Source organism: Hyperolius riggenbachi, chromosome 10 (genome assembly GCF_040937935.1).
Source record: "Hyperolius riggenbachi isolate aHypRig1 chromosome 10, aHypRig1.pri, whole genome shotgun sequence".
Classification (NCBI taxonomy): Eukaryota; Metazoa; Chordata; class Amphibia; order Anura; family Hyperoliidae; genus Hyperolius; species Hyperolius riggenbachi.
This window is the reverse complement of record NC_090655.1, coordinates 254,226,714-254,248,456: the sequence shown is the minus strand read 5'-3', so window position 1 is coordinate 254,248,456 and position 21,743 is coordinate 254,226,714. Positions and strand designations below refer to the sequence as shown.

The window sequence follows — 21,743 nt, the reverse complement described above, 5'->3', positions numbered from 1 at the left end:
GCAAAGAAAATATTTTTATTTTCAGTTATATCGTTTTTTATAACATTGCATCATTTTCTAATATTTGCAGCTTACACACTACTCAGCATTCTAAATGATTTTACAGAGCAGGGAACTATCCTCTGCAGAAGGAAAAACAATGAAACAACTGACAGTTGAGATAATAAGCTTCAGAAGACAGAGCTCTCTGCTACTTTGAAAGTCGTGGAGCTCAATGGCTCTTTTGCATAGATGACTGGAGTTTCTTAAAGGACTTATGAGGCGAATGACAGAAAAAAGTTAATTAGCTTACTGTAATATCAGACCTCAGGGCAGACGATCCGCGTCTCCCTTGTCCTTTCCAGCTGCTCTGTTATCTAAATCCACTAATCATTAGAGGCCCCGACCCAGCCCAGGGTCGCCTTACCTCAGGGAGATTAGAATTGCACCTTTAAAAATCCTCCGCCTGCACAGTTCGCATAGCTGCTACTGCAGCTGCGCAGGATTACAGCCCTGCCAGCTGGACATTGTCGCTCCGTATGCCCTGTTATAACGTCATGTCGGCGTCACCACATGACTGCCCACATGACTAACTGAGTGTCAAGCCAGCAGCGCCCCTCAGCAGAGAATACCAGCGCCGAGTTCAGCGGCTATGCGAACTGCGCAGGCGGAGGATTTTTAAAGCGGCGATTCTAATCTCCCTGAGGTAAGGCGACCCTGGGCTGGGTTGGGCCTCTAATAAGTGGATTTAGATAACAGAGCAGCTGGAAAGGACAAAAGAGCCGCGGATTGTCTGCCCTGAGGTCTGATATTGCAGTAAGGTAATTAACTTTTTTACTGTCATTTGCCTTGTAAGTCTTTTAAAAGGACTCTGTAACAAACTTTTCAGCCTTATTTCTTCTATCCTGTAAATTTCTATACCTGTCCTAATGTGGTCTGGGTTACTGCAGCCTTTTCTAGTTGCACTATGTCTGTAATATATCTAATTTCTTTTGTTTGTCAAGCTTTGTCGAGCCAGAGAGGATTGCACTGTCTCTGCTGTGATAGGGAGAAGTTGTGCACTCCCCCTCCACGCCCCCTGCAGGCTCTGTGTGTGTGCTTTGTTTATTGCAGTTTGTGAGGCTTGGGGGAAAGGAGCTGCTGCCTGTCACATGCGAACAGTGACCACACATGTATCTATGTATACACATACATCACTTCCTGTTTTTTTTTTGTTTTTTTTTGTAAACACTGCCTGAAACTGGCGATTAAAAGCCAGGATCGCGGCGGGGAGCAACAGAAATGGCAAAGAGGGATCCAGGAGATCACAATAACAGAGGACTGTATTTTTTTATTGTACGAATCGGACAGAACAGAATGATTCTGTTTAACTCTTCCTGTACTGGAAACCATATTAGACTTATGTCTCTGCTCCTAATGTTTTATTTCTTAGCTGTAGTACACATACCAATCATATCATAATTTTTTTTCGCTTCAGTGTCTCTAAGTTATGGAAGGCCTTGATTGTCTGCATGTCAGGTTTTGCGGCTGTTTGTTTCTGTTTCAGAGTTTGGGCATTTTTCTGGGATGTCTTTGTAGAGGTCCCTGAAGTAGTGGAGCCTAATACTGGGGGCTCTTAGAGCTATCTAACTTGGAAAGAGGGGCAGCCTAACCCGAAAGGCACATCTGGCTAGCTTAACTGGGGAGGAGGCTACCATATACTGGGGGCCGATCTAGCTTTCTAACTTAGGGAGGGGCCTACCTAATAGTGGAGGACATTTGGCTAGCTAAACTATGGAGGAAGCTGCCATAAACTAAAAACAATGAAGAGCTTGTGCACAGGAACCACAATATCACAGTTGCTGTAGTGCTCTAAGCTGATGCAAGATTCCAAACATTCATATTGTAGAAAAAAAGTGGCTTGGCACATCTAGGCTAAAACTCCAATTTATTACAAAGCGATTAAAAATCCATACAATCAATCCAACGGCACAGAAGGATATGGAGAGAGGGTGTAAGCACAATAAAGAGTCGACAGCTGTTTCGCACCCAGGTGTAGGGTGCTTCATCAGGACAACAAGACTCCCTAGAGACCCCCCTTATATACCTTATACTTGCTAGAAGGCCGACGCACGCAGACGCCATACAAACACGCTGGTCCCCGCTGTAGAATAACTTCCGGAATGCTATGTGTTCCAGCTTGTGAAAACCAGAAGTTGTAATATACTACATTAGCCTATCGATGTGGCCAGAATTGGAGGCGGACGCCGTTGCGTCTACACTGAAAGGTGACTCATCCAGTGACGTAGGACCCTGCCCTGCACTGGCGCTGATTGGGAGGGGAACACAGACAGTGCTGCATATAATGGTAACCACAGCAACCCCCCAAACATAAAGAATACATAACACTCGCAGAGCGCCAAGTAGCGCTCCCATGTATGTTATGCCCCACTATAACTGCACCTACCCACACAAACGGGGACAAACTGCAAGACGGAGTCTGGTGTGTCCAGAAGTCGGAAGGCTCTAAAGATAAAGAGGAGAGAAGAAAATTAAGAAATACAAATACACAAATGCAAACTACAAAACTGTAAGAATAATAAAACCTCTTAAAGTGAGAGCAACTATAAGAACTCTGACATGTCATTTTGCTCATTCATACCCAAGGATCCTGTTGAATTGAAAAAGGAAATCCAATAGCTTTCCCTCCTCAGCAATTTTCTATTCCAATCTCCACCCCTCCTATCCCTGGTCACCAACTCCAACCCACAGAATCTGAGTTTAGTGGCATCTTCTGCATGGGTCGCATTCATGTGTTGCATGACTCTGGGACACCCTTTAGCATGGGGGTTGCCCAGGGACCTGCAATGTTGCTGGTAACATTGCATCATCATTTTTGTTGTCTGGCCAACATAAATTCTCTGGCAGGGACAAAGTAATCCGTAAACCACTCCTCTAGTTCTACAGTTAATAAACTGTTTGAACCGCACTGTTTGGCCAAATCTCTCAAAGTATTTACCTGTTACTAGAAATTTACTGTCACGGAACAGCCGTGAGAAACGTGGGCGAATCTGGAAGATTCGCAGTCGATTTTTCTGATTTCCTGGTTAGATTTGCGAAGTCATGGCAAGCGATCAGAAACTGATCCTCCTTCCACCAAAAGGCCGGAGCCTGCTGCAGAGTGTCCCCGGCACCCAGCTGTGCTAATGGCCCATCCATCAAATGATAAGCAGCATGGCAGAACCAATTTATTGGGGAAAGAGTTAGACTCTCTGGCTACAATCCCAGCAGGGGAGCTGACACGTAGCTTGCTGCCCCAAGCTTCAAAAGAGCCTTCACCTAGAAAAGACCTGCTGTAAATCCCAGATGTATATAATATTCCATGAACTACTATGTTTGTCATATTTCCTGTGTTACAAGGCTGCCCGGCCCTCCAAACTCAGTGTGTCGGGCGCTGGTTCTGAGAAAGTTTCAGAACATTCTGAGGTAAAGATTGCCAGTTAGGCAGTTCAAAAGTGCCCTGATGATACCACAGGAGTCCCACCCTTTATGTTTGGTATCAGGGTGCTGGGTAAATCGGGAAGGACCTGAAAATGTTAGTAAATCTGCCCTGACCTGTATGGTTCTGTGAGATAGAGCCCATATATGGTTAGATATGATTTCTGATCTCCAGGACAAGGGATAGGACTCCTCTCATATTCTAAGGGAGTGTGTGGCTCCCACCCTCACTCCCTCCTACTGGATCAGGGGCATAAGAATGGCAGAGGAGCCAAAGTCAGTGTCCTCCACTCTGAACATCATCCTGATTATATCCCTGCCAGCTTGAGGACATGCTGGCACCTGGTTTGTTTGGACTTTGCTAACTGAACTGAACTGAAACCAAAAAAACCTTATGATTTTCCCAGAAAGGACATCTTTCCACGAACCTAAGTATTTTATCCTTGTCTTTTCATACTGTGCTACTAATGTCTCTATAATTGTTGATTTTAACGATTTTCTGTATATATTCATTATTTATATTGCACGTATAATAAAGACTTTATAAAAAGTCATTTTATCCGTTCAGCTACACCTGCTATTCAGCCGCACAAACTGAACTCTAGCTTCTGAAGAGACGCTACTATTGTTGCTAGCTAGACAGAATAGAGTGTGTTTAACCGTTTTTTCTTGCAGGTCTAGGCTCAGCCAGTCAGTGAGTTCCTCTGTCTCATGGTAATAGAGGTGGTGGCAGTTATACCCTGAAATAGTGTGTAATTTGTAATTACCGTAACTCACAGGCTCCCTTCTAGTCGGTTTGCTGCCCAAATTCCAGCGGTTTCTGCGCCCCACCTGCGACCACAGCTTGCATGGTCTGCGTGCTGAAACCGATTGGAAGGCAATTTGTGTTCTGGCCACTAGGGGTCCTGTGACATTTACAACAGGAGCAACCGCCACATCTGAAATTTCCAGTAGGTACCCCCTCCCCCTCCCCAGAGCCAATCTTTAAATTGAGTGCTTACAAATTCACTTCTACTAAATTGATCCTTTAGGTTGTACCCTTGTGCCCAGAGCCGGATTAAGACTAAACTGGGCCCAAGGCATAGAAGCAGCCTGCCCCCCCCCCATGTTCATATCACCTCTTGCCCTCATTCATACAAACGCAAACACATGAACCCTTTCTAATTTATGTTCACAATTTCCACCAACACTTACTTTTTTCAGATGTGCTGGAGGGGAGGATGTGGGTAATTGTGAAAATGCAGAGCTAAAGTTAACAGAACATTCAGCAGCCATGTGCAGTGAAACAAAAGAGGCAGAGCATACTTGTTTGTTTACCTTTTGATGACTGCATAGTGTGCACACTGCTGTCCAGGGCTCCATAAACCAGGCGCGGAGCTAGGGGGGGTCGGGGTAGGACAAGTGCCCCGGGGCGCCGGGTCCCCAAGGGCGCCCAGCTGAGCTTCGGGGGGGGGGTTTTTTGGCTGAGGGGAGCAGAGCAGAGAAGAGAGAGAGCTGTGCGGACGGTGGGGAAGGGGGGCCATCTCCCCCCTCCTTCCCTCACCTTAGGTGCTCTCTCTCTCCCTCGCTGTCCCCTCCAATGTCTGTCCGGTGGCTGGCAGCGGCGGGCGGAACTCACCTCCGTCACGCTCCAGCGCCGCGTCGGAACACCGGCCGGAAGTTCGGGTGCGCAGCCGCTGCTCTGGACCAGACCAGAGTAGCGGCAGATCCATCCGGCGCTGCGACGAGACGGAGGTAAGTTCCGCCCGCCGCTGCCAGCCACCGGACAGACATTGGAGGGGACAGCGAGGGAGAGAGAGCAGCTCTTCCTCTTCTCTGCGCTGCTCCCCTCCTGCTGGGGAGGGGTACACCTGGCTACCTACTCTGGGCACCTATACCTCTGGCTACCTACTCTGGGCACATATACCCCTGGCTACTGGCTACCTACTCTGGGCACCTATACCTCTGGCTACCTACTCTGGGCACATATACCCCTGGCTACTGGCTACCTACTCTGGGCACCTATACCTCTGGCTACCTACTCTGGGCACATATACCCCTGGCTACTGGCTACCTACTCTGGGCACATATACCCCTGGCTACCTACTCTAGGCACATATACCCCTGCCTACATATATTGGGCACATATACCCCTAACTACATATACTGGGCATATACCCCTGGCTACCTACTCTGGCCACATATAACCCTGGCTACCTACTCTGGGCACATATACCCCTGCCTACATATAATGGGCACATATACCCCTAACTACATATACTGGGCATATACCCCTGGCTACCTACTCTGGCCACATATAACCCTGGCTACCTACTCTGGGCACATATACCCCTGCCTACATATAATGGGCACATATACCCCTAACTACATATACTGGGCATATACCCCTGGCTACCTACTCTGGGCACATATACCCCTGGCTACCTACTCTGGGCACATATACCCCTGCCTACATATATTGGGCACATATACCCCTAATTACATATACTGGGCATATACCCCTGGCTACCTACCCTGGGCACCTATACCCCTGGCTACCTACTCTGGGCACCTATACCCCTGGCTACCTACTCTGGGCACATATACCCCTGGCTACCTACTCTGGGCACATATACCTCTGGCTACCTACTCTGGGCACATATACCCCTGGCTACCTACTCTGGGCACATATACCCCTGGCTACCTACTCTGGGCACATATACCCCTGCCTACATATACTGGGCATATATACCCCTGGCTACATATACTGGGCATATATACCCCCTGGCTACGTGGACTGGGCATATATACCCCCTGGCTACGTGGACTGGGCATATATACCCCCTGGCTACATATACTGGGCATATATACCCCTGGCTACATATACTGGGCATATATACAACCTGGCTACGTGGACTGGGCATATATACCCCCTGGCTACTTATACTGGGCATATATACCCCTGGCTACATATACTGGGCATATATACCCCTGGCTACATATACTGGGTATATATACCCCCTGGCTACGTGGACTGGGCATATATACCCCCTGGCTACATATACTGGGCATATATACCCCTGGCTACATATACTGGGCATATATACCCCCTGGCTACTTATACTGGGCATATATACCCCTGGCTACATATACTGGGCATATATACTCCTGGCTACATATACTGGGCATATATACCCCCTGGCTATGTGGACTGGGCATATATACCCCCTGGCTACATATACTGGGCATATATACCCCTGGCTACATATACTGGGCATATATACCCCTGGCTACATATACTGGGCATATATACCCCCTGGCTACATATACTTGGCATATATACCCCTGGCTACATATACTGGGCATATATACCCCTGCCTATATATACTGGGCATATATACCCCCTGCCTATATATATTGGGCATATATACCCCTGGCTACATATACTGGGCATATATACCCCCTGGCTACGTGGACTGGGCATATATACCCCCTGGCTACATATACTGGGCATATATACCCCTGGCTACATATACTGGGCATATATACCCCTGGCTACATATACTGGGCACATATACGCCTGACTATATATACTGGGCACATATTATTCTCCTGGCTACATATACTGGGCATATATACCACTGGCTACATATACTGGGCACATATACCTCTGGCTACATATACTGGGCACACATACCCCTGCCTACATATACTGGGCACATATACCCCTGGCTAACTGTTCTGTGGACATCTCTACCCCTGGCTACCTGTTCTGGGGACATCTATACCGCTGGCCACCTATTCTGGGGACATCTATACTGCTGGCCACCTATTCTGGGGACAACTATAGACCTGGGGCTACCTATTTTTGGGGAACCACGTCAGATTGAGTGTATTTTGGAGAACTGCTGCCAGGTGAGAGGCGTCTACCATATTAAGGGGGCATTCTACCTATTTATGTGAAATGCTGTCTATTTATGTGACTCATGACTGCTGAATTTGTCTTTTTGGGGGCCTCATGGTTACTGAATTTGTCTTGTTGGGGGCCTCATGATTTGTTGGGGGCCTCAAGATCGCTGAATTTGTCTTGTTGGGGGCCTCATGATTGCTGAGTTGGTTATGTTGGGGGCCTCATGATTGCTGAATTTGTCTTGATGGGGGGGGCTCATGATTGCTGAATTTGTCTTGGAACATGCTGGAAGGTACATACTGAGGGAGGGTGGGTGAGCGTGAGCCTGCTAACCTCCATATACATTTGGCTCCACCCATAACCACGCCCACAATTATTATATGACCACGCCCCTGTTTGGCGCGGCGCGCAACCTTGACTTTGGGGGGGCGCATTAATAGTCTTTGTCCCCGGGCGCTGAAAATCCTAGCTACGCCTCTGCATATGACTTGGAATGCTATTATCTTTGGTCTCTTTGTAATGACACACAAGAAGACATGCTGAACAGCTCATAGCACAGAGGAGAAGTGTGGAGAGGACTGTGAGGTGCAATGCAGGCAATTTGTTACAGATGGGGGAGAGGGCAAACTTTCTTCACAGCAGCTGCATCTTCATCACAGCTTCCCGGGCCCTGTACTGCACAGTGTAGTTAGAGTCGAGTACAGGAACGGAAGCAGAATACTTCTGTAGCTGCTATTAGGTGTCCAACAGCTGCTAATAGCTGTAAACTTCAGCTCCCTGCTCCTGTGCTGGCTGCCTGTAACGAATTTCAAACGTACTTGATAACGGGGAGGAGAGGCAAACAATCCAGTGATCAGAGCAGCGCGTCCTCTCTAAACTTCATCTCCCCCAGTGCTTCTAACGTCATAGAGATTTCCCTGCCCCTCCACACTATTGACAGGAGCTGGAGAGGAGGGAGGAGATAGCGTCCCTGAGTGACAGCGGCCCCATCTGCATAGACACAGCCGCTGCTCGCTGTAATGAAGCAAGGGGAGAAATGTCATTCTGCCGCAGACCAGGGCAAATGACAGCCGGGCGGGGAGACAATTTCAGGTGAGTGCTCCGCCCTGCTGAAAGGCTCTGGGGAGAATACTGTATTCCATAAACTTTGACTGCCCCAAGCAATATGATAGTTGCCATTCAAAATATTAAGAACCTCTAAAGTGTCCCCTACATAAGAGGGAATGGATTTTAAAAGAGGCCTTAATTTAAAGTCCAAATATTGTGAAAGAGATTCAGTCAAGGAGCCAATAGCAGACACTATTGGCCTCCCAGGTGGTTTCTCCAGAGACTTATGTATTTTTGGTATAGAGTACCAGACTGGGCTTCTGGGATATTGGTGATACCAAGTTCATTGCCCACTTTCCTGTCCAAAGTTCCATCAGTCACGGCCCTAGCTAGTAGTTCTTTCCATTCCTGTTGGTAATGTAAAGTGGGGTTCCCAGGTAATCGTGTGTATGTGGATCTATCTGAAAGTTGTCTTAAGCATTCTTCGGCGTCTGCGTTTGTCGACCTTCTAGCAAGTATAAGGTATATAAGGGGGGTCTCTAGGGGGGCTTGTTGTCCTGATGAAGTAATAAATTGTAGTTTAAGCCTGGATGTGCCAAGCCACTTTTTTCTACAAGTTGGAGCTGCCATATACTGGGGGTTATCTGGCTGTCTAACTTTGGAAGGGGCACAACCTAATATTGGGAGGTTCTCTGGCTATCTATCTTGGGGAGGGAGCTACCTACAGTTTTGTACATAAATATTTGGTCAGAGAAAACTTTCTTATTTTGGTTCTGTACATTAACACAATGAATATTAACCACTTAACGACCACCTAACGCCGATAGGCGGCAGCAGGTCGTAAGTGGTTTTACATGGAAATGGCCGCTCCATGTCAGTTCATGGAGGGTGTCTCCGTGAACAGCCTGCGAGCCTCCGATCACAGCTCGCAGGCTAAATGTAAACACGCGGGGAAGAAATCCCCGGTGTTTACGACCCACGGCACTGCTGCGCAGCAACGCCGTAAAGGAGATCGGCGATCCCCGGCCTCTGATTGGCCAGGGATCGCCGGCATCTGATAGGCTGAAGCCTATCAGAGGCGGTACAGGATGCATCGCCGTCCTGTACCGCCCATGGGAAGGAGGGGAGGGAGGGAAAGAGGGGGAGGCTGGAAATCGCTGCGGAGGGGGGCTTTGAGGAGTCCCCCCCCCCCCCCCCCCCCCCCCGCTCAGCCACACAGAGCGGCGGCAATCAGACCCCCCCCCCCCCAGCAGGACATCCCCCTAGTGGGGAAAAAAGGGGGGGGAGGAGTCTGATCGCCCTGCCGCTATCCTGATCTGTGCTGTGGGCTGGAGAGCTCAGGCAGCACGGATCAGCAAAAATAGCCCGGTCCTTAAGTGGCTAAATGAAACAACTCAGATGCAGTTAAGTGCCGACTTTCAGCTTTATTTCAGTGGGGTGAACAAACCAATAGGATGTAAGCGTCAGGTAACTATAGAATTTTTTTTTTAACACAATCCCTTCATTTAAAGGACAACTGTAGTGAGAGTTATATAGAGGCTGCCATATTTATTCCCCCTAAGCAATACCAATTGCCTGGCAGCCCTGCTGATCTATTTGGATACAGTAGTGTCTGAATAACACCAGAAACAAGCTTGCAGCTAATCTTGTCAGTTCCGACATTAATGTTGGAAGCAGCTGATCTGCAGCATGCTTGTTCAGGGTCTATGGCTAAAAGTATTTAGCCCCATCTACACCATACAATTTTTTTGTGCGATTTGATTTAATCCGACATGTCCGATTGGAATTCGATTCGATTGGTACTGTGATCGATTTGCCATTGTTTTGCAATGACATTCGACCACACGATCGAATCAAATCCTGTTCGGACATGTCGGATTGGATCAAATCGAATTGATGAATCAAATCACACAAAAAAATGTTATAGTATAGATGGGGCTTACAAGACAGAGGATCAGCCAGACAGCCAGGCAACTAGTATTGCACAAAAGTATTACAAAAAATCCCAGCCTCCCTACAGTTGTTTTATGGGGCTCAAAAGTATTTGGACAATTGACTCAAAAGCTATTTCGTAGGCAGGTGTGGGCAAGTCTGTCGTTATGTGATTATGAATTAAGCAAATAAAAGGCCTGGAGTAGGTGTGTGGTGTGGTGCTTGCATGTGGAAGATTTTGCTGTGATCAGACAACATGCGGTCAAAGGAGCTCTCCATGCAGGTAAAAGAAGAAATCCTTAAGCTGCAAAATCATAATATTGTAGCAATTTCTTAGATCGATTCTTTCTGAGTAGCAAAATCTACAGTTTGGTACATCCTGAGATGTCAGCACTGGTGAACTCGGCAATGCAAAAAGGCCTGGACATCCAGGTCATCCAATTGATTGAGAGTCTTTCATGGTACAGAAGGACAATGACCAAAAACATACAGCTAAAGCAACCCAGGAGATTATTAAAGCAAAGAAGTGGAAAATTCTTGGATGGCCAAGTCAGTCACCTGATCTTAACTTGAAAATTGAACATGCATTTCACTTTTTGAAGACTAAACTCGAGGCCCCTTTCACACTGCATATTGGCAGTGAGGCAGCTGTACTCCACCGCCAGAAATGGGCCTTTGGGTTACTATGCGGTATTCCCCATCTGGCCAAGCACTTCCTGCCAGCCAAGTGATCATGTGCACGGAAGTGTATTGCAAAAAATACGCCTCCCCACATGCGGGATGTGTAAAACCTAAGGCGGGTATTCACTCTGACACACGTCGCCATAGAATTACATGATTTCCGGTCCAACGCAGAATGACACAGGTATGCGCGGTAACGTAGTTTTGAAAGTGCTACAAATTGAGGACTTACCGCGGCGCAGGTAATGTGATTTTCCTCATAGGTTTTCATTACACTGCGACAGCAGTGTGGCAATTTGCGGCACCGCCACAGTGTGAAAGGGCCTCAGACAGAGAGGCCCACAAACAAACAGCAACTGAAAGCTGCTGCAGTAAATTCCTAGCAGAGCATCATAAGGGAGGAAACGCAGCATCTGGCGATGTCAACAGGCTACAAGAGTACTGTGGCATAGATGGCATTGTTCTCCGGTGGTTCAACTCCTTCCTGGCTGGCAGAACACAAAGGGTAGCCTTAGGGCCCTTCCTCTCCAACCCTGTACCACTAAAATACGGTGTACCTCAGGGCGCAATATTATCCCCTTTACTGTTCACCATATACATGCTGCCACTTGGAGAAATCATACAAAAACATGGCCTGACATATCATTGCTATGCTGATGACACCCAGCTATATTTGTCATTCAAACCTGATGTCACAGACCCTACTCCACAAATAAACGCATGCTTAGCTGAACTTCAGGAGTGGATGAATAATAATTGGCTAAAACTTAATGCTGACAAAACTGAGGTTCTTGTTATCGAGGGCCAGGGCCAACAGCAGAGTACCCCCAGTCTCAACCAACACCGCTAAGGATAGGGAGCTCAGACCTGAACAACTCAGACTGTGTGCGCAGCCTGGGAGTACTGATTGATGGGAAATTAAGCTTCAGGAATCAAATCTCAGCTGTTGTGAAACATTCCTTCTTTCACCTAAGGAATATTGCAAGGATTAAACACCTAATTCCTTCAGAGGATCTTCCAACCCTAGTTCATGCCTTCGTCACATCAAGGTTAGACTACTGCAACGTCCTCTACACAGGCCTGCATAAGAAAGACTTACGCCGCCTGCAATTAGTACAGAATGCCGCCGCAAGGCTGTTAACGAGCCAACCCCGCCATTGCCACATAACACCAACCCTGAGCTCACTCCACTGGCTACCGATAAAATGGAGAATTCTGTTTAAGATTGGCTTACTGACATTCAAATCCTTGCACAATCTGGGCCCTGGATACCTAAAGGACTTGTTGCAACTACATCACACCCCCCACAATCTTAGATCAAAAGGACGTAACACCTTGGTCACACCCAGAGTCCACCTCAAAACCTTTGGAGACAGAGCCTTTTGTCATGCTGCCCCTACACTTTGGAACTCCCTGCCACACCCAATCAGGACAGCCCCATCCCTGGAAGCATTTAAGTCTAAACTGAAAACCTACCTTTTCAGTCTGGCATTCATGAACATCTGACTATCTCCTCTGTAACACAACCCAGCCTGAAACCCTGTATTAATCTGAGACACAGCTATGCGCTTTGAGTCCTATGGGAGAAAAGCGCTTTACAAATGTTATTGTATTATTGTATTATAAGGTCAGTGCTTCAGGCTGTCATTGCCAACAAAGGGTTTTCAACCAAGTATTAGAAATTAACATTTTATGTCGGTTATTTAATTTTGTCCAATTACTTCTGAGCCACTGGAATGAAGGTATTGTGTTTAAAAAATGCTTTAGTTCCCTCACAGTTTTATGCAATCATTTTGTTCACTCCACTGAGTTAAAGCTGAAAGTTTGCACTTCAACTGCATCTTAGTTGTTCCATTTACAATTCATTGTGGTTCTGTACAAAACCATAACTAGAAAGAAGTTGTCTGTCCAAATATGGACCTAACTGTAATACTGGGGGAACATCTGAAAAAAACCTGGGGAGGAGGGCTGCCCAATACTGCGGGCTGATCTGGCTATCTATACTGGGGAGGGTGGCTGCCTAATACTGGGGGCTCACCTGGCTATCTATACTGGGGATGCAGGCTGTATAATACTGGGGGCTGATCTGGCTATCTATACTGGGGAGGGGGGCTGCCCGATACTGGGGGCTGATCTGGCTATCTATACTGGGTAGGGGGCTGCCTAATACTGGGGGCTGATCTGGCTATTTATACTGGGGAGGGGGGCTGCCCAATACTGGGGGCTCATCTGGCTATCTATACTGGGGAGGGGGCTGCCTAATACTGGGGGCTCATCTGGCTATCTATACTGGGGAGGGGGCTGCCTAATACTGCGGGCTCATCTGGCTATCTATACTGAGGAGCGGGCTTCCCCTTTATCCAGCCTATCCCGTGGCTGGATAGTGTACTGGTTAAGGACTCTGCCTCTGACACAGGAGACCTGGGTTTGAATCTCAGCCCTCCCTCTTCAGTAAGCCAGTACCTATTCAGTAGGAGGCCTTGGGCTAGACTCCCTAACACTGCTAAAATGTGTCCTAGTGGCTGCAGCTCTGGCGTTTAAATCTGCCAGGAGAAAAGTATGATATAAATGTTATTTGTCTTGTCTTCTTTGTGTATTTGACTTGGGTTGGGGAGCTGCCTTATACTGTCTCATTCCTGCGCACAGCTGACTGGGGAGGTGAGGAGGATTTTGGGAGGTCATGTGACATTATAGTTGATCTTTTTATACAGAGTTTTCCTCCAGTAAAGTCTGGTGATCATGTGACCATCACGGTGCCCCCACCTCAACCCCTGATATCTGAGAGACACAACAAGCAGAAGATTCTGGAAATCACCAGGAAGATGATGGAGCTGCTGACAGGAGAGGTGAGTGGTGCTGGGAATTATGGGATATTAACCGGTAACAGCAAGGGGTATGTCTGGGTGTTAACTGTATCATTGTATGTGTCAGGTTCCTAAAAGGGGTCAGGATGTTACTGTCTGTTTCTCCATGGAGGAGTGTCAGTATATAGAAGGACACAGGGACCTCTACAATAACCCCATGAAGGAGAATCAGCCGCCCCTCACATCACCAGGTAAGAGGAGACTTTCATGTCTTTTACAGAAGAGTGCAGACCTAGATCCCCTCCATAATTTGATAAACACATGGAGACAATGTACAGGTGAAAGTCCATTTATATCAGTAATTTAAATTAAAAGAATAAACTAATATAGGAAATAGGAAACCTTTGCAGGTGTTTTGGATTAGTTTGGATTAATTAGCTGATTAGAGTCTGACACTCTGAGCCTAGGATATTAACGTTTTCACAATATTCTAATGGTTTGAGATCTTGATTTTAGGGCTTTCATGAGCTGTAAGCCAAAATCATCAACATTATAACAAATAAAGGCTTGAAATCTATTGCTTTGCATGTAAAGAGTCTATTTGATATATTAGTTTCACCTTTTAAGTTGAATAACTGAAATAAATGGAATTTTGCATAAAATTTTAATTTTTCTAGTTTCACGTGTATTCAGTCAGTGTGTGTGTTTCCTACAGATGGATCCAGTAACCCACCAGAGAGATGTACAGGTCCTCTTTATCCCCAGGATTGTCAACAGGAAGATCACGCCATCCCCCACTATTATCAGGTAGGTGGGACTGAGGGTCCCCAGAGACTCCAAACCATGACACATTCTTTCTTCCTGTGTATGCTATTATCTGTGTTCACATTATACATCGTCTCTCACTTTGTGCACTTAGGGTGGAGGACTTATACATGGAAGTGCTGTGGTTAAAGAGGAAGGAGAAGAGATAAATGTGAGGAGTGATCAGCAGTATATGGAGGAGGGTGACATGATGCGGACAAGTAAAGAGGAAGAAGAGACATATGTGAGGAGTGATCAACAGTCCCTGGGGGAGGGTGACATGATGAAGACAATTAAAGAGGAAGAAGAGACGTATGTGAGGAGTGATCGGCAGTCTGCAGAGGGTGACATGATGAGGACAACTAAAGAGGAAGAAGGAGAGACGTATGAGAGGAGTGATCAGCAGTCTCTGGAGGAGGGTGCCATGAGGACAATTAAAGAGGAAGAAGAGACGTATGTGAGGAGTGATCAGCAGTCTATGGAGGAGGGTGACATGATGGGAACAAGTAAAGAGGAAGAAGAGACATATGTGAGGAGTGATCAGCAGTCTATAGAGGAGGGTGACATGATGAGGACAAGTAAAGAGGAGGACACTGTTACAGAGGGCAGAACAGGTGAGTAATCAGCAGTAAATATAGAATAATGTGTATCTGTATTGCTGTTATAACTGTCACTTCTCACAGACTGGCTATATATGGGGTTATGCTATGAGCTCATTGCCATCTATAACTATCATTCATGAATATATATGGTGACGGCTTGCTAACAATAGCAGTACAGACACCCCGAGGAAGAGAAAGGTCTCTTTATTCTCTCACACTGGGCTTCCCTCTTTTCCTCTGAGACTTTATCAGTGGCCTTTTGCTAGTGTCAGCAACGCTGATTGAACTAATAAAATGTTACATTTCTGCTAATTAGTTCCAGCGCTGATGCCCATATGTCATTGTTCAGCCACCTTCGTGTGATCTGTGGTTGCTTAGCAACCAAAAGAGGGGAGAGATAAGAAAGCGCTCCTATAGTGGATTAATCCTCTTTATTCATAAGTTGCACAGTAGGTTGCACTTACATGGGTTTCAAAAGAAACACACGTGTCCAGAACCGCCCACGTCTGCTGCGTCCATCCCAGGGTCTGGCCGGGACCTGGGATTGCAATGGTGTCTCTCTGGCATGTGGCTCCGGGAGGTGTGGGAGAAGCAGGGGGCGTGTCCAGGGCTGCCCACGTCTGCTGCATCCACCCCAGGGTCTGGCCGGGACCTGGGACTGCGATGGTGTCTCTGGTGTGTGGCTCCGAGAGGTGCGGGAGAAGCAGGGGGCGTGTCCAGGGCTGCCCACGTCTGCTGCATCCACCCCAGGGTCTGGCCGGGACCTGGGACTGCGATGGTGTCTCTGGTGTGTGGCTCCGGGAGGTGCGGGAGAAGCAGGGGGCGTGTCTGCTGCACGTCAGTGCTGTTACATCACTACTACTACGTAGCATCCGTGGGGCACAGGCTATGTACTCTCTGTCTCAGACTACTTAGCATAAGGGTCGGGGAGATGCCAGAGTGCTAAAGAGGAAGTTAACTTAATGTAATACAAAAACTCTGGATGCCCTGTCCACACTTACAGGTATAAAAGCAATTGAGAGTGACTGGCGATTACTTAAAACATATGAATAAATACATATAAATAACAAAGAAACTTTTGAGATGAAATATGGGAGGGGTGTGGCCTGATTGAATACAAATGTGTTTGATATAAAAATACAAAACTTTATTTAACACTTGCAAAAGAAATTCACATAAAACACATGACAGCAACCTGTCCCATCCCCCGCCACCCCACCCCCAAACTCAGCTGCCCCCTGAATCAGTACCCAATAATCCCACCTAAATGGTTGATTGTCATGTGCACATGGCTCTATACTGAGGCTGCTCAGCCTAACATCAAACAACCCAGCCTGACACATGCAGGGGGATGAAAAGATCCAAAAATAGCACTAGAACTCCAAAGCCAAGCTGTGGCAATGCCAAGTATTGCTGAGCCTCAACTCCTCAGTCAGTAGTAATGCAAACATCACACAATCTCCACTGGTCTCAATTGCAGTAACATGAATTGGATGTACTTCAAGAAGAAATTGCGAATGATTCACTTAAACACCGCCTATAAGGCATACTCAGCAAATTCACAGTACCAGTCCATTCAAATATATGGCGGGGCAAGTTGACCAGCAGCATAAATGCTCAGAAAGCTCTCATCATTGTGTAAAGCAAGATTAGCAACATCAGCTCCAGCACATCAGAGTTCATATATTAGCAGCTGATTCAGTGAAGCATAACCACATGCATAAACATGTTCTCTGCATGGAGCAAGCAAGCTAAGCTCAGAGTGTCACACCCAGCTGTGCAGCAAAGTTCAGAGGAATATGAGCAGGTGCTGTATAGAGAGTGCAAGTTGCCTGGTACATCAAGTTGCCCACCGGGCTCTTACTGTCTCTTGGTGGCTGAGGCTCAGAGGAGGAGATGGATCCTGGGGTTAGGGAAGGCTGGAGGGCAGCACAGACGCCGTCATGGAGAAGGACGGCGTCCTCGATCGATTCTGCCGGCTTCTTCAGGAGGCGTGTACCAGTGTCCATGACGCGGCGGCTATGTGCCAGCTGCCGCTTAATCCGTCTGCAGCGCACGGTCCCTCCTGCCCCCACCCAGGGGCCAATGTGAGCAAGGGGGCGGGGCAGGCAGACACGACGGGCGGGCCAACCAATAGCATACCAACATATAAATAACTGAACAAGATGAGTAAGCAGAAATTGATCATAAAACCATCAAATAATCAATGAACCACTTAAGTACCAGCGGTCTCTCTACCCCCTTAAGGACCAAAGACCGCTGGTACCAGAAACGTGGAATAGCGATGAATCATCATAATACCCGCCACAACCACTGTTTCTATGATGTCCTGTGAGCCGGTCAGGTGCTGCTTTTATTGGTTCCTGACATCTGGTAAGCCAATGGGAGTTGCTTACATTGATAGACAGGATCAGGAGCCACTGAAATCACTCCTGACCTGCTCACAGGGCTCTGCCTTCATAGAGACGGCAGGGCGAGTGAGCTGTGGCGAGGAGGTAGTGACGCGATTGGTGAGAGCGACGAGTACGCGCAGCAGTGAGTTCAAATCTACACCCTGGCAGCTACAACAGCATCAAAACAGGGCATAGATTTCAACTATTGTCATCCTTAAATGGTTAAGTCGAAAGTAATAATAAAAAAAAAATCACAAAAAAAATATTAAAAATTACAAAATAATAATAATCATAAAAGTTTCCGCCCACACTATTAAACCACTCTGCAATGCAAAGGAGTGTTTTAAAAAGACCTGCCCTTAAAGCTGTCAGTGGGAGCATGGGCTCAATGTGACATTGTGCTGTCACTGAAAATGTTGGCACTAATTGGGCTCTGATTTATGTGTGCATCTAATTGGGGCTAAAGAATCTAGTTACTTCCTGATCAGCGTAGTGCCCTGGTGTGCTATAGCGCTCTGCATTCAGGCTGCAAACTTATGCAGGAATGGATAAATAATAATAAGCTAATAATATTGGTAAAATAGGTAATAAAGGTAATAAAGGTGTGGTACTATTGTACCTGCCTGGTAGAACGTGCAGCAACTGCCCTGCTGTGTATCCAGTATCTGAAACCAGGGAGACTATCTATGGGAAATTCCCTGCATCTCAACTCCCCCTGTGTTTCTGACACATGAGATGCACGGCCTTAGACCAGAAGTGGAGTATCGTGATCATCCACCTGTGAGTATGCAGCGCTGGGTTTAAAAGCCCGGAAGTACGACTCTACAGCGATACAGCCCCGGAAAAAGCTGCCACCAGCGTGAAACTGCTGTAAGGAGCCCCGCCCCCACTGCCTGACTCCTCCCATCACCTCGGTATGTCAGGCTTGCTTTAGTGCCCTGCCCCCACAGCCTGACTCCTCCCATCACCTCAGTATGTCAGGCTTGCTTTAGTGCCCTGCCCCCACAGCCTGACTCCTCCCTTCACCTTGGTATTTCAGACTTCCTTTAGTGCCCTGACTCCTCTCATCACTTCGGTATGTCAGGCTTGCTTTAGTGCCCTGTCCCCACAATTCACCGCACACATTTGCCTTTTGTATTTACCGCAAAGCTTATGGGAAGTTCACATTTGCCCCCATACTTTAACATGTAGCCGTATTTTGACCCTCACCCTCAAGTCAGGTGGGATAGAACAGCCAATTAAGCATTTTTACCATACAAGCCACACACCCCATAAAAGAAACAAACCTGGCAGCCATTTTACAGTCAGACTGAGTCAGTGTAGGGAGAGCCGTGTTGCTGATTGAGGAACAGAGAGATTGCTTGCTGACACTGTTCTGTGTTATTCAGTGCAGTGTAGCTGCTTCCATAGGTGTTCTGCTCCTTGCAGTTCACCAACTAGGGACTCCAAAAGTCCTTTTGAGGGATGATCCTGCTGTTATTTGTTGTTGTTTGTGGTGTGTAGCTTATATACACCACCTGTTTAGTATAGTGTAGTGTGTGGCTGCATCACTGTTACAGCCTGTCACTGTGATAAAATAAAGTGATTGAGTGGCTGTATTGTAATGTAAAAACATGCCCGTTTCTATGGGCGTGCGGACAGTGCCACTGCACGGGGCGCAGTGCAGCACTGAGGAGAAGGGGGCGCAGGCAGAATGACGGGGACTGACAGAGAGAGGGTGACGCTCGCTGAAGAGGAAAGAAAAGCAGCGCTGCAATCACCTCTTTGTCTCCACTGACTCCTCCTGGGCGTCCTGTTGCCTTGGCTGCTGATCACCACGTGAACACCATGTGGTGACACTGACTTCCTGCAGCGGCATTGCAGCAGCCATCAGGGAACTGAAGGAGTTGGCTGCTGTTGTGTTCCTGGCTCAGCGTGGTGGGGATTCGGAAAGGAGAAGGAACTAACAGGCAGCTGAGGGCTGAGGATGATTTGCGACTGTGCTGGGGGCGCAGTAAATCTGACTAGAAGCAGCTGTCCCGATCTGGGACACTTAGGAGAGGTTTCCCGGCCGTCATAAGCCCCGCCCCCAATCGTGAAAGCCCCGCCCCCCATATGGGACACGGATGATAGGGTGGCTGGCTAATGTGAGCCCTGCCATCCTCATGCAGGAAGGTCCATCTGAAGCCCATGGAAGTTGATTTAGGAGCAGTGCCTGGAAGGTGGAAGTGTACCTGTCCTGGAGAAAGTCCCATCTCATGTCCAGAGGAAGCCCCACCCCCCCTGCACAGGGGAGAGGTCGTCCCAGCCTCCTGTACACTAAGGAGTGCTTCTCTGACAGGAGGAAGACCAGCCTGGAGGAAGCCTTGCCCCCTTAGGACAGTAGAGGAATGGACACCTTCAACCAGAATTTAGTAAGTATAAATCTACGTGCTCCCACTGCCTTCAGTGACCTTTCCCCTCCCCCCTGCTAGCTCCGGTGACCTTCTTGCTCCACCCAGTAGCCCCAGTGACCTTTGTCCTGCCCCCACTAGCCCCAGTGACCTTCATCCTCCTCCCTGGTAGCCGAAGTGAACTTCTTCCTGCCCCTGCTAGCCCCAGTGACCTCATCCCTCCCCCATTAGCTCCAGTGGCCTTTTGCCTACACCCAGTAGCCCAAGTGACCTCCTCTCTCCCCCCAGTAGCTCCAGTGATCTCCTCAGTGACCCTCTGCCTCCCCCCTCTAGCTCCAGTGACCTTCTCCCATCTCCCACTAGCCCCAGTGACCTTCCCCCTCCCCCCCTCCCAGTAGCCTCAGTGACCTTCTGCCATCTCCCAATAGCCCCATTGACCTCCTCCCTTCCGCACTAGCCCCAGTGACCTCCCTCCCCCCACTAGCCACGGTGACCTCCCTCCCCCCACTAGCTCTAGTGACCTTCTGCGTCCCCCACTATCCCAAGTGACCTTCTCCCTCTCTCCCCCCACTAACTCCAGTGACTTTCTCCCTCCCCCCACTAGCTTCATTGACCTCTGTTGCTTTTCCTCCCATTGTGGGAAGAGGGGGGAAACACCTCTCTGCCCTGGTCTGAGTAGTACTCTAACGCCTGGTACACACCATGCAATTTGCCGTCAGATTGACAATCGAATCGATAATTTCCGGCAGGTCCGATCTGATTTCTGATTATTTTTCTGATCGATTTCCAATCACTTCTATACAAAATTGATCAGAAAAATGATCAGAAATCAGATCGGACCTGTCAGAAATTATTGAGTCGACAGTCAATCTGACGGGAAATTGCATGGTGTGTACCAGACATTATCTGCTTACTAATCTTCTGTGTATGATCTATGGCTTTGAAGCTGGAAGTGAGTTAGTTCAGTTCCTGCCTAAGGCTCAGTGCACACCAAAACCGCTAGCAGATCGTCAAAACGCTAGCGGTTTTGGGAGCAGAGAGCAGATATTTGGCCGGGTGCACACCAAGCGGATTTTGTATGCGATCCACCAGCCGCATCAGCCAGTGAAAACGCTTGGCTATTGTATTTCAATGTGTGGTGCACACCGGCGGTTTGAGGTTTTTTAGCAAACCGCAAACGCGCAGCAGGAGGCGCGTTTGCGGCTTGGCAAAAACCTCAAACCGCCGGTGTACACCATCCCATTGCAGTACATTAGCCAAGCATTTTTCCAGGCGGATGCGGCCGGCGGATCGCTCCAAAAACCGCTCGGTGTGCACTAGGCCTAATTCCTGCTTAGACAAACTGCTGTGTGATCCCCTGTGTTGGCTTAGTAGGTGCTTTCTTTATTTCTGAACTCGTTAAAAATTGTAAAGGTCCATACCCAATAGGCATTTTTTTTTACGGCAATTTTCACGACAACCATCAATTTTTTTTTTTTTTGCAACGAGCATTACCGCAGTCTCGAGATGTGGGTACAGGTGTGTGATTAACACAAATGACATTTGGCGATGTGCGGTGATAGCGACCACAACGGATCAGATATTTAAGATGCCCTACGACTCTCACGCAAAGTTCCGTGATTGGTGGTGGTGGGGGGGGCGTATTTTTTAAAACTCGCCCTGAGTGAAATTAATCCTAGAAACTGCACTGTGTAAAAATGTTGTCACCTGACATTGTCACACAAAGAGTTTCCCATCACTGTGGAGCTTGTAGTGCAGTGTTA

General features: G+C 47.8%; 1 protein-coding gene across 1 annotated transcript in view; it reads left to right on the top strand.

Annotated features, from left to right (window-relative positions):
* The window catches only part of LOC137535310 (zinc finger protein 3-like), a 33,047-nt gene that overhangs the window by 4,498 nt on the left and 6,806 nt on the right, over nucleotides 1-21,743 (top strand). Inside the window, exons 3-6 of the mRNA XM_068257140.1 lie at nucleotides 13,717-13,851; nucleotides 13,937-14,060; nucleotides 14,525-14,616; nucleotides 14,729-15,227. Coding sequence (XP_068113241.1) covers nucleotides 13,717-13,851; nucleotides 13,937-14,060; nucleotides 14,525-14,616; nucleotides 14,729-15,227 — 850 coding nt within the window. The remainder of the gene's footprint in view (nucleotides 1-13,716; nucleotides 13,852-13,936; nucleotides 14,061-14,524; nucleotides 14,617-14,728; nucleotides 15,228-21,743) is intronic.